This window comes from Oncorhynchus mykiss, chromosome 6 (genome assembly GCF_013265735.2).
Source record: "Oncorhynchus mykiss isolate Arlee chromosome 6, USDA_OmykA_1.1, whole genome shotgun sequence".
Classification (NCBI taxonomy): Eukaryota; Metazoa; Chordata; class Actinopteri; order Salmoniformes; family Salmonidae; genus Oncorhynchus; species Oncorhynchus mykiss.
Window position 1 is genome coordinate 23857854 of NC_048570.1, and position 27177 is coordinate 23885030.

The window sequence follows — 27177 nt, forward strand, 5'->3', positions numbered from 1 at the left end:
ACGGGATATTTTTGTGGTGGTACAATTAGAAAATGACGGTGGAAGAAATGACGGTGGAAATATTTTGATTTGGTACATGAAAATGTAACAGGAAAAGTAAATTTGATGGAAACAAATCTCTGATGAGAAAATGTGCATATTGTTTTTATGCGGATGTGAGAATATGCGCATGAAATTCTGTCGACAATTGGATGTGAAGAAGACATACCTACACAAATCAAGTTTAAGACGGCTCTCTACTAAACGAGCACAAATTTTAGGTAGCCTATCGGTTATGGCTTGAATCCCCGAGCTGACTAGCTATCGATGTGCCCTTGAGCAAGGCACTTAACCTTAATCGCTACTGTACGTCGTCTGCTAAATTATTAAAACGTACAATGGTGGATAGCAGTGAACAGCAGCAGTAAAGTTAACGCCCTTAAAATTGTGATTGGACATTATGGATACTGCTGCACGAGACTTCGATTCAATTGGTGGAATTTATGTCCATCAAATTACTCTCGCTGTCTAGTTTAATGCTCTAAATGCTGGTGGAAAGAAGGAAGATGTACATGAAGTGAGGATTCCTGAGTTTTTGCAATGGTCAGACTATCCCTTTATTGCCACACATTCCACAACTCGGAGTTGATATGAAGGTACAATTATTTCACAATTATTTGTAGTTGAAATTATACTTTCCTCAATAATCAATAGGTGATTGCTGCCAAGCTAGTTGACTGTCAGCAAATGTGTTCGCTAGCTAGCTAGCTCTAGCTGTCTACCCAGATAGATATAGCTAGCTAGCTATGTTGAATGATCTGAGCTCAATCATCTCTAGCTCTTGGCTAGCTAATGCAGTTAGCGTTATTGCCAGCTACTGTACTGTCAGTATGTACAGTGCCTAAATAAAGTATCACATCACTTGTCCTTTTTACACATTTTATGTTACAGCCTGAATTTAAAAATGTATTACATTTAAATGTGTCACTGACCAACACACAAAACCCAATAATGTCGAAGTGGAATTATGTTTTTCGATTATTTTTAATCAAAAATGAAAAGCTGAAATGTCTTGAGTCAGTAAGTATTCAAACTATTTGTTATGGCAAGCATAAATAAGTTAAGGAGTGAACATAGGTTAAACAAGTCACATAATAAGTTGCATGAACTCTCTCTCTGTGCAATAATAGTGTTCAGCATGGTTTTTGAATGACTACCTCATCTCTGTACCCTACACATACAGTTATCTGTAAAAGGTCCCTTAGTCGAGCAGTGAATTTCAAACACAGATTCAACCACAAAGACCAGGGATGTTTTCCAAAGCCTCGCAAAGTAGGGCACCTATTCCTTTGAGTATGTTGAAGTTATTATTTGCACTTTAGATGGCGTATTAATACACCCAGTCACTACAAATATACAGGCGTCCTTCCTAACTCAGTTTCCGGCTCAGGGTTTCACAATGAGCCCAATGGGGAATTTAAAACAGAGTTTAATGGCTGTGATAGGAGAAAACTGAGGATGTATCAACAACATTGTAGTTACTCCAGAATACTAACCTAAATGACAGAGTGAAAAGAAGGAAGCCTGTACAAAATACAATTATTCCAAAACATGCATCCTGTTTGCAATAAGGCACAAATGTGGCAAATAAATATACTTTATGTCCTGAATACAAAGTGTTATGTTTGTGGCAAATCCAACACATCACTGAGTACCACATGGTGACTGTATCATGTTATGGGTATGCTTGTCATCGGCAAGGACTAGGGAGTTTTTGGGGATAAAAAGAAAGTAGAGTAGAGCTAAGCACAGGCAAAATCCCAGATGAAAACTTGGTTCAATCTCCTTTCTAACAGACACTGGGAGACAAATGCACCTTTCAGCAGGACAATAACCTAAACACAAGGCCAGATATTACTTACCATAATGAGATTTGCTTACCATGATGACATTGAATGTTTCTGAGTGGCCTAGTTACAGTTTTTATTTATATCTACTTGAAAATCTATGACAAACATGAAAATAGTTATATAGCAATAATCAACAACAAATTTAACAGAGATTAAAGAATTTTGAAAACAATAATGGTCAAGTGTTGCACAATCCAGATGTGGAAAGCTCTTAGAGACTTACCCAAAAAGACTCAGCTGTAATCGCTGCCAAAGGTGTTTCTATAAAGTATTGACTCAGAGGTGTGAATACTTATATTAATGAGATATTTCTGTATTTCATTTTCAATACATTTGCAAAAACGTGTACATTTTTTTTCTTCACTTTGTCAATAATGGGTATTGTGTGAGGATGGGTGAGATTTAAAACAATTTTTTTAATTAATTTTGAATTCAAGCTGCAACACAACAAAATGTGGAATAAGTCAAGGGGTATGAATACTTTCAGAAGGCACTGTAGCTAGCTAAGTTACAATGATGCCGAAATAAGGTTAGCTAGCTACTATTAGCTAGATTGTATTTTCTAACTGTAAGAGCTAGCTAGATTACACTATCTACTCATCTAGGAAATTCTCATTAACCAGCTTTAATTTGCAATATCAGTACTATTGAAGATTGCCCCCAAGACCAAGGGTAGCTTGATGTTTTGCATCTGTACCTACTGCTAGTTGTAGCCAGCTTTGTGAAAGCACAGCAGATTGATTGAAATCTTTCCTTGCTTGTGACTGATATTTGTGATTTGAATGGATATTTATAGCATAGTTCAAATCCTCCCTCCTAGGAAGCACGCTTCCTGTCAATGAATGATTCTATTTGTTTAATGTATGTTGCCATTGTCTGTAGGCTGTTTGGTTGCACATCTGTAGAAATCATGAAGTTCATTCATTGGGCATAATTTTGACTTGATTTATTAGGATCCCCATTAGCTGACGCCAATGACGACAGCTAGTCTTACTGGGGTCCGACACATGATGAAAAAAACATTACAGACAAAAGACTTCACAATTTACACACATTTAAAAACATGAACGTGTGTGTGTGCATCTATCAAATTATGTTTAGCCAAGTTTATAGCGGGAGTTATAATGTTCAAAAACAATCATCATCACATTGTTGCCCACCTAATGCAATTTTGTAATTGTTGTACTATCTCTCTTCAATCAATATGTAGTAGTAAAGATTATTGAACAAGTACTGTATTTCATTTCATCATAATACAATCTCAAACTGAGAGACAACTGAGGCATTTTGCTGATATGAATGAATGATTATTGGTAGAACTAGATCAGCAGGGGACTCAATGCAGATACAGGTCAATGTACCAGGATAAACTGCATCTTCAAGAGAAACACCCTGGCAACACATCCATTAAAAAATAAGTTAATATAGACTCCCATTTAGACTAACAACTTGAGAGCAGAAAATGCAAAGTTATTGGAACAGTAGTAACAATCATAATATAGCAATTGACCTGTTGCCTGAGTAACTACACTAATATATACAAAATCAAATTAGTGGATTCGATTATTTCAGCCACACCCATTGCTGACAGGTGTATAAAATCAAGCACACAGCCATGCAATCTCCATAGACAAATATTGGCAGTAGAATGGCCTTACTGAAGAGCTCTGTAACTTTCAACTTGGCACTGTCATAGGATGCCACCTTTCCAACAAGTCAGTTTGTAAAAATTCTGCCCTGCTAGAGCTGCCTTGGACAACTGTATGGGCTGTTATTGTGAAGTAGAAATATCTATGAGCAACAATGGCTCAACCGTGAGGTGGTAGGCAACACAAGCTCACAGAATGGGACCGCCGAGTGCTGAAGCTTGTAGCGTGTAAAAATCTTCGGTCCTCAGTTGCAACACTCACTACCGAGTTCCAAACTGCCTCTGGAAGCAGCGTCAACACAATAACTGTTCGTCGGGAGCTTCATGAAATGGATTTCCATGACCGAGCAGCCGCACACAAGCCTAAGATCTCCATGCACAATGCCAAGCGTCGGCTGCTGTGGTGTAAACCTTGCCGCCATTGGACTCTGGAGCAGTGGATGCGCATTCTCTGGTGTGATGAATCACGCTTCACCATCTGGCAGTTTGACGGACAAATCTGGGTTTGGCGGTTGCCAGAAGAACGCTACCTGCCCCAAAGCATAGTGCCAACTGTAAAGTTTGGTGGAGGAGCAATAATGATCTGGGGCTGTTTTTCATGTTTCGGGCTAGGCCTCTTAGTTTCAGTGAAGGGAAATCTTAAAGCTACTGCATACAATGACATTCTAGACGATTCTATGCTTCTAACTTTGTGGCAACAGTTTGGGAAGGCCCTTTCCTGTTTCAGCATGACAATGCTCCCGTGCACAAAGCGAGGTCTGAAATTGAGTATGTGGAATTATCTTCCCATGGTAATACAGGGCAATGCATTCTCTCGTGTTATATTTCCAGGGAACAGATATGGAGTTAAACTAACCTCGATGAGCTAATTCTATCTGATACATTAATCATTTCTCCACCACATGCCTCACAAATTTTCCCCTGCAGACAAAGTATCCAATTTAGGGAAAGAATGATAGGATGTGCTAGATGTAGGTCTATTAGGGCTGGTCTGCATGCGGTCCCTGGGCATGTCTATTCTGTTGTGCCATTCTCAACTTATGCTTTTAATTTCCTCAGCCATAACAACGTGATGCCCCCAGTTTCTCATGTGGCTGCATAATAGTCGGTGTTTCCATGACCACTCTATTTTTAGGAGATGTTATCAGACTTGCAGTAACCGTTGCAATACATTGTAGAACCTAGCCAATCCGTTTGTAGGTATCACTGTGAAAATGACTATAGGTGTTGCACAGATAGGTCTCAGCTAAAGGAGAGGAAGGGGAGACCCCTTCACACATCTGTGGAGCTCTGCAGTCTGAAAACTGCTGTCTGTATTTTGTGTTCTCCAGGCAGGGGCCTCGTCCATGTGGGCTTCATGCTGTGGTCTGCTGAATGAAGTCATGGGCACAGGGGCAGTGAGGGGCCAGCAGCCCGGGTTCGGAGCCAGTGCTGGACCCTTCCGGTTTGCCCCCAGCGCAGGATACTCCACATACCCACCCACAACCTCAGGGAGCCCCAGCCTTGTATGTAAGGCCTGTGGCCAGGCATTCTCGGTCTTCAGGAGGAAGGTAGGTGTTTGGTTTGGGGACTATTGAGGTAGCTAGTAGACTGACTGTGAATGTCCTATATGATTGTAGGCCAGTCCCAGATGGTTAGGGGTTGTTTGATGGGCTTTGGGGTGATGGTTAGGGGTTGTTTGATAGGCTTGGGGTGATCAAGAAGGAACCTGATAGGGTTTTTGATCCAAGGAATAGTTTATGAATTGGTATGGACTGAGAGACTATTACATTCAATACACCAATATTATTTGAGATTTTATTTGAGTAGGCTTTTGAGTAGCCATCATGTTTATTTTGCCACTCATCCTCAAACAGACACACTCTACTACAGTACTGTTGTAAAGTGAGGGCCAGTATTGATTAGTTACGTCCTAATACATTAACTGTCCTTGCAGAGAGCCAAGATAAGAGACGCCAAAAGCAGCCAGTTACTTCATGAGACTGCACTTACTACAGGCCTGGGGCACATCAGTTGTAATTGCTACACTCCACCACCATAGGTATTTTGTGAAAACCACGTTTTAATTAAGTGGGCTAAAAATAGACAATGACTTAGGCTATGTATTTAGTGTAGATTTACAGTGCATTCGGAAAGTATTCAGACCCCTTGACTTTTTCCACATTTTGGTACCTTACAGCCTTATTCTAAAATTGATTAAATTGTTTGTTTCCCCCTCATCATTCTACACACACTACCCCATAATGACAAAGCAAAAAACGTTCATTTTTATTTTTTGCACAGATCTGGGGAAGGGTACCAAAACATTTCTTCAGTATTGAAGGTCTCCAAGAACACAGTGGCCTCTATCATTCTTAAATGGAAGAAATTTGGAACCACCAAGATTCTTCCTAGAGCTGGCCGCCGGGAGGTGACCAAGAACCCTATGGTCACTCTGACAGAGCTCCAGAGTTCCTTTCTGGAGATGGGAGAACCTTCTCTGCAGCACTCCACCAATCAGGCCTTTATGGTAGAGTGGCCAGAAGGAAGCCACTCCTCAGTATAAGGCACATGACAGCCCGCTTGAAGTTTGCCAAAAGGCACCTAAAGACTGATGAAACCAAGATTGAACTCTTTGGGCTAAATGCCATTTGTCACTTCTTGAAGAAACCTTACACAATCCCTACGGTGAAGCATGGTGGTGGCAGCATCATGCTGTGGGGATGTTTTTCAGGGAATGGGAGACTAGTCAGGATCGAGGGAAAGATGAATGGAGAAAAGTACATAGAGATCCTTGATGACAACCTGTTCCAGAGCGCTCAGGACCTCAGACTGGGGTGCAGGCAATGATCGCTGAGATCTTGGTTGACAACAGCAGAGGTGTATTTAGAGGGCAAGTTGGTTAGGATGATATCTATGAGGGTGCCCGTGTTTACGGCTTTGGGGTGGTACCTGGTAGGTTCATTGATCATTTGTGTGAGATTGAGGGCATCAAGCTTAGATTGTAGGATGGCTGGGGTGTTAAGCATGTTCCAGTTTAGGTCGCCTAGCAGCACAAGCTCTGAAGATAGATGGGGGGGGCAATCAGTTCACATATGGTGTCCAGAGCACAGCTGGGGGCAGAGGGTGGTTTATAGCAGGCGGCAACGGTGAGAGACTTGTTTTTAGAGAGGTTTATTTTTAAAAGTAGAAGTTCAAATTGTTTTGGTACAGACCTGGAGAGTGGGACAGAACTCTGCAGGCTATATTTGCAGTAGATTGCAACACCGCCCCCTTTGCAACACCGCCCCCGTTCTATCTTGTCTGAAAATGTAGTTAGGGATGAACATTTCAGAACTTTTGGTGGGCTTCCATACCAGGATTCAGACACGGCTAGAACATCCGGAGAACATCCATCCATGCACTGTAGATCAGTCTGGGGTTTTGTTGATGAGACACCCTAATGCTATTGTTTGATAAAGTTCGTTAGAACAAAATGTAAAATTAAAAAGTAAGAATTGGCAGGTAATGAGTGTGAGACTGTGCCTTATCAAATTTCTAGCCAGAATTTAATCAAATGTGTGGTGGTCCCCTCCCACTGGTGAGACACACCTGTCTGTGATTTGGGAGGGGTTGTTCTGTTGTTATGACAGAGGGAGAGATCCTCTCCATATTGCAGGGTTGAATTCCATTACTTGTCTGGTTTGGTCCCTCTGATACTCTGAGTCACCATGCCAATACAGCGTCTAATCCCGAGGCTTGCATGTTATTACTGTTTGATGTTTGTGACATGAAAGAAATTAACTGCCTGCCTCCTGTCCGACTGTCTAGAGAGGGAGTGGAACAGATGCACAAGATTGAAAAATACAGTAACAAGACATTGATATTCTGCTTCCTGATGCCTTGTTTGAGCTCCAATACCCCACATTCCTCTCATCTGTCCACTACAGCCGGTGAAGGTTCTATTGAATATTAAACATGTGTAGCTTTGTTAAGAACAAACGACCGTTCAAGGTACTGTATATAGAGCCAGATGAGGGAGGTGATTGCTTATCTGAGATTTAATCATTTTGAATCTTCCTTCCGTGCTAATGTTTTAATGGAGATACATTCTAAATGCTGAATATTGGGCAGGCTTTGCAGATCCTATTAAGGCACAGTGTGCCCTGGAGCCTACATTACTGTCAATGTCACTTCTCCTGTATCTTCTACTTGGTTAATGCCTACACGCTCTCTATCACTCTCTCCCCCAGTATATCTGCTGCGACTGTAAGAAGAGCTTCTGCACGCTGTGCTCCATGCTTCAGGAGAACTTGCGTATATGTGCCACATGTCACCTGCTGAAGGGGACAGCCTTCCAGAGACCACAGCTGATGCGGCTGAGGGTCAGAGACCTGCGGCAGTACCTGCTGCTACGCAACGTCCCCACAGACACATGCAGGGAGAAGGAGGACCTGGTGGAACTGGTGCTGTGTCACCAGGGGACCGAAAGGGAGGGGGACCCCGACATGGCTAGCTTCAACTCCCGCTCCCTCTACACCCCGCCCCCTTCCACCACACGCTCCGCCTCCGAGCTGTCTACTCTCTCCGCCTCTCAGGGGGAAGCGCTCAGCAGGAGCGACAGCTCAGGGACTACCAACCAGGTACACATACTTCTTCTACACCCTCCCCAACTACCAACCAGGTACACATACTTCTTCTACACCCTCCCCAACTACCAACCAGGTACACATACTTCTTCTACACCCTCCCCAACTACCAACCAGGTACACATACTTCTTCTACACCCTCCCCAACTACCAACCAGGTACACATACTTCTTCTACACCCTCCCCAACTACCAACCAGGTACACATACTTCTTCTACACCCTCCCCAACTACCAACCAGGTACGTCATGCAGATAATGTGTAAAAAGTATTAGGTCTGCTCTGGAAGTGACTGAGGCAAAGACAGTACAGTATGAAGATAGGCAGAAACTGCTTCTCCAATAGAAATCCTGATCACACTTGTAGGCGATGTCTTGGCGACGTCCGCTTTCAAAGCTTATGTACAGAAACACGTAATCGTGTCTAACGGTCGACTCACGCCGAACTGCGCATGTGCAGGCTGTCAGATCAAAGGCATTCCTTCAATATATATATATATATTTTTTTACAAAAATGAGAACGGGTCAGTTTGACACGTTCAAGAGGTTTGAGTAATAACATGTTAAACTACTTAAGAAATTGGCTCGAATTGAATTGTGCCTTTAGAGTTCAAGAAAATTAACAACTAAGGAAGATCTTTTCACTTTTCTCATTGACTTCTCAAACTCTGACTGAGGTATACATTTCAGGGTTGTGATTCTTATGGATTAATCCGTAATGTCTGGTACTCAGACTAGCAAAGAGCATGTGAACACTGACTGTTGATGTTCTGTGTGTGAAAGTACATTCAAGACGTCTGAAATATGGAGCTTCACAGTTCGTTTCTACTTATGTCAGCTTTAGAAAGCATTTATTTTGCTTGTCCTTATCAGACTGTCAACCCCTGGTGACTAAAATTGATGGGAGTGATTTGGTAAATTCTGTTGATTTAATAGACCCATCATCTTCATTGTTGGACTCTTAGAAAGATGAGGCCTCCTGTTGGACTCTTCCCCTCCATAGAGAGATGAGGCCTCCTGTTGGACTCTTCCCCTCCATAGAGAGATGAGGCCTCCTGTTGGACTCTTCCCCTCCATAGAGAGATGAGGCCTCCTGTTGGACTCTTCCCCTCCATAGAGAGATGAGGCCTCCTGTTGGACTCTTCCCCTCCATAGAGAGATGAGGCCTCCTGTTGGACTCTTCCCCTCCATAGAGAGATGAGGCTTCCTGTTGGACTCTTCCCCTCCATAGAGAGATGAGGCTTCCCGTTGGACTCCCCCCACCCCCAATAGAGATTTTATTTTATTATTATTTGCTTTTTTTAAACCAGGTAGGCCAATTGAGAACAAGTTCTCATTTACAACTGCGACCTGGCCAAGATAAAGCAAAGCTGAGTGACAAAAATAAACAGAGTTACACATGGGATAAACAAACGTACAGTCAATAACACAATATAAAAATCTGTATACAGTGTGCAAAGGAAGTAAGGAGGTAAGGCAATAAATAGGCCATAGTGGCGAAGTCATTACAATTTAGAAATTAACACTGGAGTGATAGATGTGCAGATGAGGATGTGCAAGTAGAAGTACTGGTGTGCAAAAGAGCAGAAAAACAAATATGGGGATGAGGTAGGTAGTTGATTAGATGGGCTATTTACAGATGGGCTATGTACAGCTGCAGCGATTGGTAAGCTGCTCTGACAGCTGACGCTTAAAGTTAGTGAGGGAGATAGAAGAGATAGTCTCCAACTTCAGTGATTTTTGCAATTCGTTCCAGTCATTGGCAGCAGAGAACTGGAAGGAAAGGAGGCCAAAGGTGATGTTGGCTTTGGGGATGACCAGTGAAATATACCTGCTGGAGCGCCTGCTACGCGTGGGTGTTGCTATGGAGACCAGTGAGCTGAGATAAGGCGGGGCTTTACCTAGCAAAGACTTATAGATGACCTGGAGCCAGTGGGTTTGGCGACGAATATGTAGCGAGGACCAGCGAACAGGAGCATACTGGTCGCAGTGGTGGGTAGTATATGGGGCTTTGGTGACAAAACGGATGGCACTGTGATAGACTACATCCAGTTTGCTGAGTAGAGTGTTGGAGGCTGTTTTGTAAATGACATCGCCAAAGTCAAGGATCGGTAGGATAGTCCGTGTTACGATGGTATTTTTGGCAGCGTGAGTGAAGGAGGCTTTGTTGCGAAATAGGAAGCCGATTCTAGATACTCATTTTGGATTGGAGGTGCTTAATATAAGTCTGGAAGGAGAGTTTACAGTCTAGCCAGACACCTTGGTATTTATAGTTGTCCACATAAGTCAGAACCGTCTACAGTAGTGATGCTGGACAGGCGGGCGGGTAGCGATCAGTTGAAGAGTGTGCATTTCGTTTTACTAGCATTTAAGACCAGTTGGAGGCCACGGAACCAGTGATGTATGGCATTGAAGCTCGTTTGGAGGTTTGTTAACACAGTGTCCAAAGAAGGGCCAGAAGTATACAGAATGGTGTCGTCTGCGTAGCGGTGGATCAAAGAATCACCCGCAGCAAGAGCGACATCATTGATGTATACAGAGAAGAGAGTCGGCCTGAGAATTGAACACTGTGGCACCCTCATAGAGATGGCCAGAGGTCTGGACTCTATCTGAGAAGTAGTTAGTGAACTAGGCGAGGCAGTCATTAGAGAAACCAAGGCTGTTGAGTCTGCGGATAAGAATATGGTGATTGACAGAGTCGAAAGCCTTGGCCAGGTCGATGAAGACGGCTGCACAGTACGGTCTTTTTTCGATGGGTGTTATGATATCGTTTAGGAACATGGAATCCAGATTGCATAGCGCAGAAGGTACGGTGGGATTGGAAATGGTTGGTGATCTGTTTGTTCACTTGGCTTTCAAAGACTTTAGAAAGGCAGGGCAGGATGAATATAGGTCTGTAACAGTTTGGGCCTAGAGTGTCTCCCCCTTTGAAGAGATGAGGCATCTTGTTGGACTCTCCCCTAGCCTCCTCTCTCAAAGATGTAGGAAGTAGCCCTGCCCTGTTTTTCTATTCCTGTAAACAAAAAGCTTAGCTGGTGCAGACAGCAGTAGAAGCTTTACTATGAATGGAAGGTAAACATAGTAGTCCCCGAGGTATCTATGGACTAAGCAGCAGGTGACTGACTAATCCTTATCCCTGCCTGTACAGTAAGTATTTATAGTTCTCTGTGGAGGTTTCCGTCTGAGTCATGTGTTTTTGTGTTTGTTTTGGCTGTATAGGATATAGGAGACGCTACATCTCTCTCCACCCTGAACCTGGAACCCAGTGAACACACACCAGAGGTAAATAAACACAATCCAGTAGGCTCTACCTCTCACAGCATCTGGAGCTTATTCAGAGGGGTGCAACTTTCTCTCCAATGCAGTATGTGTCATGTACAGTTGAAGTCGGAAGTTTACATACACTTAGGTTGGTGTCATTAAAACTTGTTTTTCAACCACTCCACACATTGTTTGTTCACAATCTATAGTTTTGGCAAGTTGGTTAGGAAGTAATTTTTCCAACAATTGTTTACAGATAAATTATTTCACTTATAATTCATTTGTATCACAATTCCAGTGGCTCAGAAGTTTACATACACTAAGTTGACTGTGCCTTTAAACAGCTTGGAAAATTCCAGAAAATGATGTCATGGCTTTAGCAGCTTCTGATAGGCTAATTGACATCATTTAAGTCAATTGGAGGTGTACCTGTGGATGTATTTCAAGGCCTACCTTCAAACTCAGTGCCTCTTTGCTTGACATCATGGGAAAATCAAAATAAATCAGCCAAGACCTCAGAAAAAAATTGTAGAACTCCATAAGTATAGTTCATCCTTGGGAGCAATTTCCAAATGCCTAAAGTTGTAACGACCGTTGGTGGAAGAAGGTGAGGACCAAGATGCAGGGTGGTAAGTGATCATCATTATTTTAATGAACTGAACACTAAATACAACAAGGAACAAACGAAACAGCTCGGTCAGGTGCAAAACACACTAAACAGAAAATAACTACCCACAACCCATAGTGGGAAAACAGGCTGCCTAAGTATGGTTCTCAATCAGAGACAACAATTGACAGCTGCCTCTGATTGGGAATCATACCAGGCCAAAACCAGAAATACAAAACATAGAACAAAAACATAGAATGCCCACCCCAACTCACGCCCTGACCAAACTAAAATAGAGACATAAAAAAGGAACTAAGGTCAGGACGTGGCAAACGTTACCAAGTTCATTTGTATAAACAATAGTACGCAAGTATAAACACCATGGGACCACGTAGCCGTCATACCGCTCAGGAAGGAGACACGTTCTGTCTCCTAGAGATGAGTGTACGGTAATGAAACAGGCAGGGAGCAGGTCTGGTACCCTCAACCTTTTAGCCCGAAGTCCCGAGCACTATCGACTGTGCCCCAAAAGCATGCTCGAGTCGATATCCGCGCTTTTAAACCCAGGGTCGTTACACTACTCCCTCCTTTCAAAGAGCGCGTCCTCGCACTAGCTTGCGACTCTACGTCTTATAGGAACACGCTCACAGGCCATGCACACGCACTGTCGTGGATGCAAGGTCCGATCCCACTTCTGACACCAATGTAGTGAAACAGGCAGGGAGCAGGTCTCGAACCCTCGACCTTCTAGCCTGAAGTCCAGCGAGCTATCGACTGTGCCCCAAAGGCATGCTCGAGCGGCAGAGTCGATATCCGCGCTTATAAACCCAGGGTCGTTACAGTACTTTGGTGCGAAAAGTGCAAATCAATCCCAGAACAACAGCAACGGACCTTGTGAAGATGCTGGAGGAAATGGGTACAAAAGTATCTATATCCACACTAAAACGAGTCCTAAAGCAACATAACCTGAAAGGCCACTTAGCATGGAAGAAGCCACTGCTTCAAAACCGCCATAAAAAAGCCAGACTACGGTTTGCAACTGCACATGGGGAAAAATATCATACTTTTTGGAGAAATGTCCTCGGTTCTAAAGAAACAAAAATAGAACTGTTTGGCCATAATGACCATCGTTATGTTAGGAGGAAAAAGGGGGAGGCTTGCAAGCTGAAGAACACCATCCCAACCCATGAAGCACGGGGGTGGCGGCATCATGTTGTTTGGGTGCTTTGCTGCAGGAGGGACTGGTGCACTTCACAAAATAGCTGGCTAAATGAGGAAGGAATATTATGTGGATATTTTGAAGCAACATCTCAAGACATCAGTCAGGAAGTTAAGGCTTGGTCGCAAATGTGTCTTCCAAATGGACAATGACCCCAAGCATACTTCCAAAGTTGTGGCAAAATGGCTTAAGGACAACAAAGTCAAGGTATTGGAGTGGCAATCACAAAGCCCTGACCCCAATCCCATAGAAAATGTGTGGACCTACAAACCTGACTCAGTTACACCAGTTCTGTCAGGAGGAATCGGCCAATATTCACCCAACTTATTGTGGGAAGCTTGTGGAAGGCTACCCGAAAAGTTTGACCCAAGTTAAACAATTTAATGGCAATGCTACCAAATACTAATTGAGTGTATGTAAACTTCTGACCCACTGGGGAATGTGATGAAATAAATAAAAGCTGAAATAAATCATTCTCTGCTATTATTCTGACATTATACATTCTTAAAATAAAGTGGTGATCCTAACTGACCCAAGACAGGGAATTTTTACTTGGATTAAATGTCAGGAATTGTGAAACTGAGTTTAAATGTATTTGGCTAAGGTGTATGTAAACTTCCGACTTCAACTGTATGTAATGGCTCCCCTCTCTCATCCTATAGGTGATCCCTCAGACGTGGCAGCGAGCACGGGCCTCTCTCTCAGACATCTCTTGCCTGAGGGACATCGAGGGTCTGTCCGTCAGACAACTGAAGGAGATCCTGGCCAGGAATTTTGTCAACTATTCAGGCTGCTGCGAGAAGTGGGAGCTGGTAGAGCGCGTCAGCCGCTTGTACAGAGAGACAGAGGAGAACAGGAAGTCATGTGAGTAGCAGTGAGCCTGGTCCCAGATCTGTTTGAGCTGTCCCATCAACTCCTATGGTCATTACCACGCCATGTTTGCCAATTAAAATGGTGTACGATAGTTTTATTAGCTTGAGTACCTAAATGTTTTTTCTTACTTTCCTCTAGTGGAAAACGTGAACACAGCTGTAACTTCAGGTAAGAAATCACTGCTCTGTCTGTCTTTTGTGATGGTACATGATGATATGTAAAGTTTGGAACAGGAATTGAAAGTACAGCTACTTAACATGTAACCCTTCAGTCTCTGTCTCGTCAGTGATATTCTAGCTTAGGTATGTTCATATTCAGTATGTTTATTACCGTAGCTGCCTTTAATACTGTACCTTCAGAGTTCCTTCAGAGTTGATTTCTGTAGTGTTTAAAAAAATAATAATCAGAATCAGTATTTACTGACAGTTGCTTTACTCCTTCCTTTCAAGTGGTGGCCTTGCCCCTTCCTCCCATCTGCATTGGAGGGATTGGAGGTAAGGTATCTGAAAAAGGCAAGTGTGCCCCTGGTCACTCCTACTGTTGACCTGGTCACTCTTACCATCTCATGGCCCGGCCCCTCCGCATGCATGTAACACAGGCATCCATCCTCATATACAGCCCTTAGTGATGCATGCAGGAGTTTCACCTTACTTACTGCATCTGGTTCCACCACCACCACTACTACTCCTGCTGCACATCAATCATGGTGTTTTTGTATCTCATCCATACCAAGGGTACCTCCATGCATTCTGAGCATGTTTAGCTATTGGACGCCATCTTTGCCCCTTTCCATTGGTGTATAAGAACCGGTCACCCAAGTGCAATCCTTAAGTGTATTACCTCTTGGAAAGCCCAATATAGTATTTAATAACTTCACACACATACAGTGCCTTCAGAAAGTATTAGGGCCCTATGATTTCCACGATGTGGAAAAGACGGATGGAATCCCTGAATTTGGTATTAAAAATGGAATCAACTGTAAAATGTGAAATATTGCAGAATTGTCCATAATTTGCCTGAAATGTATTTAAAAAATAAAGTAGGCCTAATTATTGTAGTGACCTAAATTATTGAATAATTGTAAAATTACAGGTGAGTAGGCCTAGACAAATAATTTCATTTTCGATTGGGGTGTTTTGAGAGGGTGGTCGGTCGTGCGTGAGACCCTTACGTCACCTCACAACTTGGCTGTCATTTTGAGAAACATTTAGAAGAGGTCGTCTAAGACGTCCAAGTCGTAAAAAAAAAATTCAGAGCAGAGCAGAGCAATGCCCAAAGGACTATTATGAGTCAGGTGATAAGCTGTTTTGCAAATTCTGTCAACATAGTATTGATTGGACCTGTAAAAATATGTGTGATGACCACTTAAAGTGTAAAGCTCATGTGAACAAGAACAAGGAAAAGCACCGTGTTAGCCAGAGCATGCCTCTTCAAACGACCTATTACTTGTGCAAGCGCATCAGCAGATTCAAGATGAGAATTTATTCAGGACTTTGTGGCTGTGTGCGCTGAATCTGACATCCCCTTACACCGTACCCAAACTGGACGCGTGCGTGCCATCGTGCGCAAATTGATTTTGTCCCCCCACACCAAACGCGATCACGACACGCAGGTTGAAGTATCAAAACAAATTATATTAATTTGGGGACAGGTCGAAAAGCATTAAACATTTATGGCAATTTAGTTAGCTATCTAATTTTCCCTGGTATATAAATATTGAGTTGATATTTTACCTGAAATGCACAAGGTCCTCTACTCCGACAGTTAATCTACACATAAAACGGTCAACCGAATCGTTTCTAGTCATCTCCCCTTCCAGGCTTTTTCTTCTTTGGACTTTATATGGCGATTGGCATCTAATCTCATAGTATTACCACAACCGACCGACCTCAGTTCATCTTTTAATCACCCACTTGGGTATAACCAATGAGGAGATGGCACATGGGGATCTGCTTCTATAAACCAACGAGGAGATGTGAGAGGCAGGACTTGCACCGTGTTCAGCGTCACAAATAGAACTGACTTCTATTTTAGCACTTGGCAACCCAGACGCTCGTTGGCTTGCGCAACCAGTGTGGGTGCAATGATTGCATAACATGTAAACTCAGCAAAAAAAGAAACGTCCTCTCACTGTCAACTGCGTTTATTTTCCGCAAACTTAACATGTGTAAATATTTGTATGAACATAACAAGATTCATCAACTGATACATAAACTGAACAAGTTCCATAGACATGTGACTAACAGAAATGGAATGATGTGTCCCTGAACAAAGGGGGGTCAAAATCAAAAGTAACAGTCAATATCTGGTGTGGCCACCAGCTGCATTAAGTACTGCAGTGCATCTCCTCATGGACTGTACCAGATTTGCCAGTTCTTGCTGTGAGATGTTACCCCACTCTTCCACCAAGGAACCTGCAAATTCAAGGACATTTCTGGGGGGAATGGCCCTAGCCCTCACCGCTCCGATCCAACAGGTCCCAGGCGTGCTCAATGGGATTGAGATCCGGGCTCTTTGCTGGCCATGGCAGAACACTGGCATTCCTGTCTTGCAGGAAATCACGCACAGAACGAGCAGTATAGCTGGTAGCATTGTCATGCTGGAGGGTCATGTCAAGATGAGCCTGCAGGAAGGGTACCACATTAGAGAGGAGGATGTCTTCCCTGTAACGCACAGCATTGAGATTCCCTGCAATGACAACAATCTCAGTCCGATGATGCTGTGACACACCGCCCCAGACCATGATGGACCCTCCACCTCCAAACCCTCCACCTCCGATCCTGCTCCAGAGTACAGGCCTTGGTGTAACGCTCATTCCTTCAATGATAAACGCAAATCCGACCATCACCCCTTGGTGATACAAAACCGCGACTCGTCAGAGAAGAGCACTTTTTGCCAGTCCTGTCTGGTCCTGTGACGGTGGGTTTGTGCCCATAGGCGACGTTGTTGCTGGTGATGTCTGGTGAGGACTTGCCTTACACCAGGCCTACAAGCCCTCAGTCCAGCCTCTCTCAACCTATTGCGGACAGTCTGAGCACTGATGGAGGGATTGTGCGTTCCTGGTGTAACTCGGGCAGTTGTTGCCATCCTGTACCTTTTCTTTACATTTTTTATTTCACATTTATTTAACCAGGTAGGCCAGTTGAGAACAAGTTCTCATTTACAACTGCGACCTGGCCAAGATAAAGCAAAGCAGTGCGACAAAAAACAGAGTTACACATGGGATAAACAAAAGTACAGTCAATGACACAATAGAGAAATGTATATACAGTGTGTGCAAATGGAGTAAGGAGGTAAGGTAATAAATAGGCCATAGTGGCGACGTAATTACAAATAAGCTAATTAACACTGGGAGAGATTGATGTGCAAGTAGAAATACTGGTGTGCAAAAAAGTAAAAAACAATATGGCGATGAGGTAGGTAGTTGGATGGGCTATTTCCGGATGGGCTATGTACAGCTGCAGTGATCGGTAAGCTGCTCAGATAACTGTTGCTTAAAGTTAGCGAGGGAGATAGAAGTCTCCAACTTCAGTGATTTGTGCAATTCGTTCCAGTCATTGGCAGCAGAGAACTTGAAGGAAAGGCGGCCAAAGAGGTGTTGGCTTTGGGGATGACCAGTGAGATATACCTGCTGGAACGTGTGCTACGGGTGGGTGTTGTTATGGTGACCAGTGAGCTGAGATAAGGAGGAGCTTTACCTAGCAAAGACTTATAGATGACCTGGAGCCAGTGGGTCTGGCGACGAATACGTAGCAAGGGCCAGCCGACGAGAGCATACAGGTCGCAGTGGTGGGTAGTATATGGGGCTTTGGTGGCAAAACGGATGGCACTGTGATGGACTGCATCCAGTTGGCTGAGTAGAGTGTTGGAGGCTATTTTGTAAATGACATCGCCAAAGTCAAGGATCGGTAGGATATTCAGTGTTACGATGGTATTTTTGGCAGCGTGAGTGAAGGAGGCTTTGTTGCGAAATAGGAAGCCAATTCTAGATTTAATTTTGGATTGGAGATGCTTAATATGAGTCTGGAAGGAGAGTTTACAGTCTAGCCAGACACCTAGGTATTTATATATTCTAAGTCAGAACCGTCCAGAGTAGTGATGCTAGTCGGGCGGGCGGGTGTGGGCAGCGATCGGTTGAAGAGCATGCATTTAGTTTTACTAGCATTTAAGACCAGTTGGAGGCCACAGAAGGAGTGTTGTATGGCATTTAAGCTCATTTGGAGGTTTGTTAACAGTGTCCAAAGAAGGGCCAGATGTATACAGAAGAGGTGCGTAGAGGTGGATCAAGGAATCACCCACAGCAAGAGCGACATCATTGATATATACAGAGAAGAGAGTCGGCCCGAGAATTGAATCTTGTTGTACCCTCATAGAGACTGCCAGAGGTCCGAACAACAGGCTCTCTGATTTGACACACGGAACTCTGAGAAGTAGTTGGTGAATCAGGCGAGGCAGTCATTAGAGAAACCAAGGCTGTTGAGTCTGCCGATAAGAATACGGTGATTGACAGAGTCGAAAGCCTTGGCCAGGTCGATGAAGATGGCTGCACAGTACTGTCTTATCGATGGCGGTTTAGTACCTTGAGCGTGGCTGAGGTGCACCGGTGACCAGCTCGGAAACCGGATTGCACAGCGGAGAAGGTGCGGTGGGATTCGAAATGGTAGGTGATCTGTTTGGCTTTCAAAGACTTTAGAAAGGCACGGCAGGATGGATATACAGTGCCTTGCGAAAGTATTCGGCCCCCTTGAACTTTGCGACCTTTTTCCACATTTCAGGCTTCAAACATAAAGATATAAAACTGTATTTGTTTTTGTGAAGAATCAACAACAAGTGGGACACAATCATGAAGTGGAACGACATTTATTGGATATTTCAAACTTTTTTTAACAAATCAAAAACTGAAAAATTGGGCGTGCAAAATTATTCAGCCCCCTTAAGTTAATACTTTGTAGCGCCACCTTTTGCTGTAGTCGCTTGGGGTATGTCTCTATCAGTTTTGCACATCGAGAGACTGACATTTTTTCCCATTCCTCTTTGCAAAACAGCTCGAGCTCAGTGAGGTTGGATGGAGAGCATTTGAACAGCAGTTTTCAGTTCTTTCCACAGATTCTCGATTGGATTCAGGTCTGGACTTTGACTTGGCCATTCTAACACCTGGATATGTTTATTTTTGAACCATTCCATTGTAGATTTTGCTTTATGTTTTGGATCATTGTCTTGTTGGAAGACAAATCTCCGTCCCAGTCTCAGGTCTTTTGCAGACTCCATCAGGTTTTCTTCCAGAATGGTCCTGTATTTGGCTCCATCCATCTTCCCATCAATTTTATCCATCTTGCCTGTCCCTGCTGAAGAAAAGCAGGCCCAAACCATGATGCTGCCACCACCATGTTTGACAGTGGGGATGGTGTGTTCAGCTGTGTTGCTTTTACGCCAAACATAACGTTTTGCATTGATGCCAAAAAGTTCAATTTTGGTTTCATCTGACCAGAGCACCTTCTTCCACATGTTTGGTGTGTCTCCCAGGTGGCTTGTGGCAAACTTTAAACAACACTTTTTATGGATATCTTTAAGAAATGGCTTTCTTCTTGCCACTCTTCCATAAAGGCCAGATTTGTGCAATATACGACTGACTGATTGTTGTCCTATGGACAGAGTCTCCCACCTCAGCTGTAGATCTCTGCAGTTCATCCAGAGTGATCATGGGCCTCTTGGCTGCATCTCTGATCAGTCTTCTCCTTGTATGAGCTGAAAGTTTAGAGGGACGGCCAGGTCTTGGTAGATTTGCAGTGGTCTGATACTCCTTCCATTTCAATATTATCGCTTGCACAGTGCTCCTTGGGATGTTTAAAGCTTGGGAAATATTTTTGTATCCAAATCCGGCTTTAAACTTCTTCACAACAGTATCTCGGACCTGCCTGGTATGTTCCTTGTTCTTCATGATGCTCTCTGCGCTTTTAACGGACCTCTGAGACTATCACAGTGCAGGTGCATTTATACGGAGACTTGATTACACACAGGTGGATTGTATTTATCATCATTAGTCATTTAGGTCAACATTGGATCATTCAGAGATCCTCACTGAACTTCTGGAGAGAGTTTGCTGCACTGAAAGTAAAGGGGCTGAATAATTTTGCACGCCCAATTTTTCAGTTTTTGATTTGTTAAAAAAGTTTGAAATATCCAATAAATGTCGTTTCACTTCATGATTGTGTCCCACTTGTTGTTGATTCTTCACAAAAAAATACTGTTTTATATCTTTATGTTTGAAGCCTGAAATGTGGCAAAAGGTCGCAAAGTTCAAGAGGGCCGAATACTTTCGCAAGGCACTGTAGGTCTATAACAGTTTGGGTCTAGAGTGTCACCCCCTTTGAAGAGGGGGATGACTACGGCAGCTTTCCAATCTTTAGGGATCTCGGACGATACGAAAGAGAGGTTGAACAGACTGGTAATAGAAGTTGCAACAATGGCTGCGGATAATGTTAGAGAGAGAGGGTCCAGATTGTCTAGCCCAGCTGATTTGTACGGGTCCATGTTTTGCAGCTGTTTCAGAACATCTGCTATCTGGATTTGGGAAGGAGAAGCTGAGGAAGTTTGGGCAAGTAGCTGAGGGGGGTGTGCTGTGGGAGAGAAATGCTTCTTGAAATTCTCGATTATCGTGGATTTATCGGGGGTGACAGTGTTTCCTAGCCTCAGTGCAGTGGGCAGCTGGTAGGAGGTGCTCTTATTTTCCATGGACTTTAGTGTCCCAGTACTTTTTGGAGTTAGAGCTACAGGATGCAAATTTCTGTTTGAAAAACCTAGCCTTAGCTTTCCTAACTGACTGTGTGTATTGGTTCCTGACTTCCCTGAAAAGTTTCATTTCGCGGGTACTATTCGACGCTAGTGCAGTCCGTCACAGGATGTTTTTGTGCTGGTTCACTCCAGACCCGACTGCCCTCGACCAAGGGCTATATCTGTTCTTAGTTCTACATTTTATGAAAGGGTCATGCTTATTTAAGATGGTGAGGAAATGACCTGTCAAGAACAACCAGGCATCCTCTACTGACGGGATGAGGTCAATATCCTTCCAGGATACCCAGGCTAGGTTGATTAGAAAGGCCTGCTCGCAGAAGTGTTTTAGGGAGCATTTGACAGTGAGGGCTGGTCGTTTGACCGCGGACCCATAACTGATGCAGGCAATGAGGCAGTGATCGCTGAGATCCTGGTTGAAAACAGAGGTGTATTTAGAGAGCAAGTTGGTCAGGATAATATCTATGAGGGTGTCCCATGTTTACAGATTTAGGGTTGTTCCTGGTGGGTTCCTTGATGATTTGTTTGAGATTGAGGGCATCTAGCTTAGATTGTAGGACGGCCGGGGTGTTAAGTATATCCCAGTTTAGGTCACCTAACAGAACGAACTCTGAAGATAGATAGGGGGCAATCAATTCATATACAGTGGGGAGAACAAGTATTTGATACACTGCCGATTTTGCAGGTTTTCCTACTTACAAAGCATGTAGAGGTCTGTAATTTTTATCATAAGTACACTTCAACTGTGAGACTGAATCTAAAACAAAAATCCAGAACACCACATTTTATGATTTTTAAGTAATTAATTTGCATTTTATTGCATGACATAAGTATTTGATACATGTGAAAAGCAGAACTTAATATTTGGTACAGAAACCTTTGTTTGCAATTACAGAGATCATACGTTTCCTGTAGTTCTTGACCAGGTTTGCACACACTGCAGCAGACATCCATACAGACCTACTCCAGATCCTTCGGGTTTCGGAGCGGTCGCTGGGCAATACGGACTTTCAGCTCCCTCCAAAGACTTTCTATTGGGTTCAGGTCTGGAGACTGGCTAGGCCACTCCAGGACCTTGAGATGCTTCTTACGGAGCCACTCCTTAGTTGCCTGTGTGTTTCAGGTCATTGTCATGCTGGAAGACCCAGCCACAACCCATCTTCAATGCTCTTACTGAGGGAAGGAGGTTGTTGGCCAAGATCTAGCGATACATGGCCCCGTCCATCCTCCCCTCAATACGGTGCAGTCGTCCTGTCCCCTTTGCAGAAATGCATCCCCAAAGAATGATGTTTCCACCTCCATGCTTCACGGTTGGGATGGTGTTCTTGGGGTTGTACTCATCCTTCCTCCAAACACGGCGAGTGGAGTTTAGACCAAAAAGCTATTTTTGTCTCATCAGACCACATGACCTTTCTCATTCCTTCTCTGGGTCATCCAGGTGGTCATTGGCAAACTTCAGACAGGCCTGGACATGCGCTGGCTTGAGCAGGGGGACCTTGCGTGCGCTGCAGGATTTTAATCCATGACGGCGTAGTGTGTTACTAATGGTTTTCTTTGAGACTGTGGTCCCAGCTCTCTTCAAGTCATTGACCAGGTCCTGTCGTGTAGTTCTGGGCTGATCCCTCACCTTCCTCATGATCATGATCATGATCATTGATGTCTACAATTTTATCCCTGATGTCCTTACACAGCTCTCTGGTCTTGGCCATTGTGGAGAGGTTGGAGTCTGTTTGAGTGTGTGGACAGGTGTCTTTTATACAGGTAACGAGTTCAAACAGGTGCAGATAATACGGTTAATGCGTGGAGAACAGGAGGGCTTCTTAAAGAAAAACTAACAGGTCTGTGAGAGCCGGAATTCTTACTGGTTGGTAGGTGATCAAATACTTATGTCATGCAATAAAATGCAAATTAATTACTTAAAAATCATACAATGTGATGTTCTGGATTTTTGTTTTAGATTCCGTCTCTCACAGTTGAAGTGTACCTATGATAAAAATGACAGACCTCTACATGTTTTGGAAGTAGGATAACCTGCAAAATTGGCAGTGTATCAAATACTTGTTCTCGCCACTGTATGTCCCGCAGGTTTGATGTTTGGATGTACCGATCCTGTGCAGGTGTTGTTACACATGGTCTGCCACTGCGAGGACGATCAGCTCTCCGTCCTGTCTCCCTGTAGCTCTGTCTCTGGCGTCTCACATTACTGACATTGCAATTTATTGCCCTGGCCACATCTGCAGTCCTCATGCCCCCTTGCAGCATGCCTAAGGCACGTTCACGTAGATGAGCAGGGACCCTGGGCATCTTTCTTTTGGTGTTTTTCAGAGTCAGTAGAAAGGCTAAGTAGAAAAAGCTAAACTCCTAAGTTTTCATAACTGTGACCTTAATTGCCTACTGTCTGTAAGCTGTCTTAACGACCATTTCACAGGTGCATGTTCATTAATTGTTTATGGGTCATTGAACATGCATGGGAAACAGTGTTTAAACGCTTTACAATGACGATCTGTGAAGTTATTTGGATTTTTACGAATTATCTTTGAAAGACAGTGTCCTGAAAAAGGGACTTTTCTTTCTTTGCTAAGTTTGTGTAAATGTATTTTGCAACGCGAGCTGTGTGGTCAGCATGTTAGAAAAGCTAAGAAAGCTACAGCCCTTTCTAGTGAAGCATTTTAAACAGTGAGGAGCGTTGCCCGAAAATGAGAGCAGCCCCTGTCAAACTCACCTGCCTGTGTGTTCGACCAACATATGACTGCCGTTCTACAGAAGATCCGTGGCATGAAGTTTGAGGTGGTTGTTGACGAGACAACAGATGCAAGGGATTACAGCGTTCTAAACATCGTCATTGGTGAGTTAACTAAACAGCCTATTAATATACCATTGTAATAGCTTACATTTACATTCTGCAATGTGAATTGTCCGCATGCAAATTGTGATATTCCAAATGACGAGCTATCGTGTTGAAATATAGTGATGCATAATGTCAGCAGCTGTCTGCCTCTCCATCTAGCTAACTATCGCTGTATCTATATTGTGTTTACACTTGGAATTTAAATAAGACCTTTATTTTGTCACAGTATTATTTTAGGTTAAATCAAAGTTTTTCCTTATCTTTAATTACAGGTGTTGAAAACCAGTACTTTCTGATGGATGTCATTTTCATGGACAAATGCAACTACTCAACGTTTTCCCAATCATTACTAGCCTCCCTCCACAGCAACCATCTGAACCTGAATGATGCCTGGGCAGTGGTCACAGATAATGCCTCCTACTGACTGAAGGCATACAAGAAGGTTCTGAAAGGAGTGTTGCCCAACAGTGTTCATGTAGCCTGTCTCTGTCATGTCATCAATCTGGTGGGTGAGACCTAGCAGCACAACAAATACTTCTCTGAAGTTACATCACTTGTGACATGGATGAGATCTGTCTTCTTCGAGAAGTCTGCCAGAAAGAGAAGATGGGTGAGCTTCCTCATTATGAAGTAGTTTGTGCAGGACAAGGCTCCTCCTGAAGCAGTGAGCTCCAGATGGAATAGCTGGTTTGAGGCAGTGAAGTACCATGCAGAGAATGTTAATCTGTACAGAGATTTATTAAATAAAAAAATAGATAATGGAACATGGGACCAACACTTAACATGTTGCGTTTACATTTTTGCTCAGTGTATTTTGGAGCAGATTCAAAAGGGTAACTAGTTCACTCAGGAACATTTAATGTTGTCTTGGTAAGCAACTCCAGTGTATATTTGGCCTTGTGTTTTAGGGTATTGACCTGCTGAAAGGTGTATTTGTCTCCGTGTCTGCTAGGAAGCAGACTGAACTAGGTTTTTCTTTAGGATTTTGCCTGTGCTTAGCTCTATTCTGTTTCTGTTTATCCTAATAAAAATAACTCCTTAGTCCTTGCCGATGATAAGCATACCCATAACATGATTCAGTCACCACCATGCTTGAAAATATGAAAAGTGGTACTCAGTGATGTGTTGGATTTGCCCCAAACATAATTATTTGTATTCAGGACATGAAGTTTATTTCTTTGTCACATTTTTGCCAGTTTTACTTTAGTGCCTTATTGCAAACAGGATGCATGTTTTGTTATATTTGTATTTTGTTCTTTTCACTCTATCATTTAGGTTAGTATTGTGGAGTAACTACAATGTTGATACATCTTGAGTTTTCTCCTATCATAGCCGTTAAACTCTGTAACTGTTTTAAAGTCACCATTGGCCTCATGGTGAAATCTCTGAGTGGTGTTCTTCCTCTGTGGTAACTGAGTTAGGAAGGACGCCTGTATCTTTGTAGTTACTGGGTGTATTGATACACCATCCAAAGTGTAATTAATAACTTCACCATGCTCAAAGGGATATTCAATGTCTGCTTCTTTTTTTTTTTACCCATCTACCACTAGGTGCCCTTCTTTGCAAGGCTTTGGAAAACCTCCCTGGTCTTTGTGTTTGAATCTGTGGTTGAAATTCACTGCTCGACTGAGGGACCTTACAATTATCTGTATGTGTAGGGTACAGAGATGAGGTAGTCATTTAAAAAATCATGTTATAACACTTGCCCACAGTGAATCCGCACAATTTATGTGACTTAGGAAATGCTTTATTCCTTAACTTATTTAGGCTCTCCATAACAAAGGGGTTGAATACTTACTGACTGAAGACATTTCAGCTTTTCATTTTTAATAATAAAAAATAAAACATCTATTAACATTCCGTTTTGACATTATGGGGCATTGTGTTTAGGCCAGTGACACAAAGTCTCAATTTACTTTCTGAAGGCACTGTATTTCTATAAAGCTAAATATGTCCAGCTGCATGATGTCGGAATTCAAACATCCACTGATACACCGTCAGGATGAGGAAGAGGTCTCGTTGTCATGGAAACTCCTCGTATGGAAGCCTTTTTATCCAGCTCTGCTATTTCCAGGAGCCTCTATGGAGCTTGCCCTCTGCTTTGTACCAGCCAGGACCTTCCTATGATAAGGCACCCTAGATAAGAGAGAGGAGATATTGGGATCTCTCTTCAAGGCAGTGTCACTCTCTTCTACCACTTCGGGGCATGACATCATCATTGCTCTCCTCCACTCTCTTCTGTATGTCATGTTGTTCTTTTACTTTTTTCTGATTCCTCCCCTCTGTCTTCCTCCAGATCGGGAGAAGGCCCAGCTGACCAACCTGGATGACAGCCTGTGTAGGATCTGCATGGATGCTGCGATTGACTGCGTCCTTCTGGAGTGTGGTCACATGGTCACCTGCACCAAGTGTGGTAAGCGGATGAGCGAGTGTCCCATCTGCAGGCAGTACGTTGTGAGAGCTGTGCACGTCTTCAAGTCCTAATGTCTCAACCCATCACCACCGTCTCAGAACATCTTCAACAAAACATTAATCTCCAGAGAAACGGAGATCTGTTCCGTCACAGTCCATACTGGGAGACTGCCTCCATGCTCTTACCACCAGTACTTCTTGTTGTGGGACTTCATGTTTTCATCCCCTGAAACGCTTACATTATTTGCACACTTAAACATGACTATTAAAAATGCAGTGTTCTCTTTTTACCTTGTATTATTTAGTCTGACTAATCAGTATTTGAAGGAAAAAAGGGCAGCAGTCTACCCTCGTATTATTCCATTACTAAACACAACCTTGACTTGTTCCTATCAAGAATGTGAGCTATTCAATCACATGTGCATTGTTGTCTAACATGACGAATCACTTTCGAATCTGCCTGCTATGAACTGTAGCATTTGCTGCAAATAACTGCATATCTTAGTAATTCTGAAGAAAATACTGTACTGTGCAACAGGATGGGGGATGAGCAAATTAGAGGTCTATTTGGATTCAAAACAAATATCCAATGTCATTTGCTCTTTTGTCATGTCTTAGCACTGAGTGTTAAGATGGAAAAGAAAAACAGGTGCTAAATACATTCAAATGTTTTTCCAACTTAAAAATTGTGGATTTCTTTTTCATTAATATTTTCCATTTTCTTTTGAAAGTGGAAGGAATAGTTTGTTATTAATTGATAAATGATTGTAGTCAACACAGAACTAACTAATCAAAGAGAGCTACAACTTAATTAACACTGGAATATAAAGTGTGTCTATACATATATATATATATTAGTACCATTGTAGAATAATAGGGAAGACATCAACACTAGGAAATAACACATGGAATCATGTAAAAATAAATAATGTTAAAGCAATCTATTTTACATGTGATATTCTTCAAAGTAGCCACCCTTTGCCTTGCACACTCTTGGAACCTTTTTTTTACTATTTTCTACATTGT

The 27177-nt window shown here is 43.0% G+C and overlaps 1 protein-coding gene across 3 annotated transcripts; it reads left to right on the forward strand.

Annotated features, from left to right (window-relative positions):
- LOC110525560 (E3 ubiquitin-protein ligase RNF34) lies at window positions 1–27115 on the forward strand. 3 transcript variants are annotated; one of them, XR_005052046.1, is made up of 10 exons: window positions 1–635; window positions 4869–5087; window positions 7749–8138; window positions 11362–11424; window positions 13892–14093; window positions 14241–14270; window positions 14552–14596; window positions 23655–23736; window positions 24012–24349; window positions 26036–26171. XR_005052046.1 is itself a non-coding variant. In XM_036979686.1 (8 exons), the coding sequence occupies exons 1-8, from the start codon at window positions 630–632 to the stop codon at window positions 26221–26223; spliced, it is 1161 nt and encodes a 386-aa protein (XP_036835581.1). In that variant the 5' UTR covers window positions 2–629; the 3' UTR covers window positions 26224–27115. The 3 variants fall into 3 exon arrangements, 2 of the variants coding, with proteins under 2 accessions (XP_036835581.1, XP_036835582.1); XM_036979686.1 differs by lacking the exons at window positions 23655–23736; window positions 24012–24349 and having other exon boundaries at window positions 2–635; window positions 14552–14614; window positions 26036–27115; XM_036979687.1 differs by lacking the exons at window positions 23655–23736; window positions 24012–24349 and having other exon boundaries at window positions 6–635; window positions 26036–27113.
- The last annotated feature ends 62 nt before the right edge of the window (window positions 27116–27177 follow it).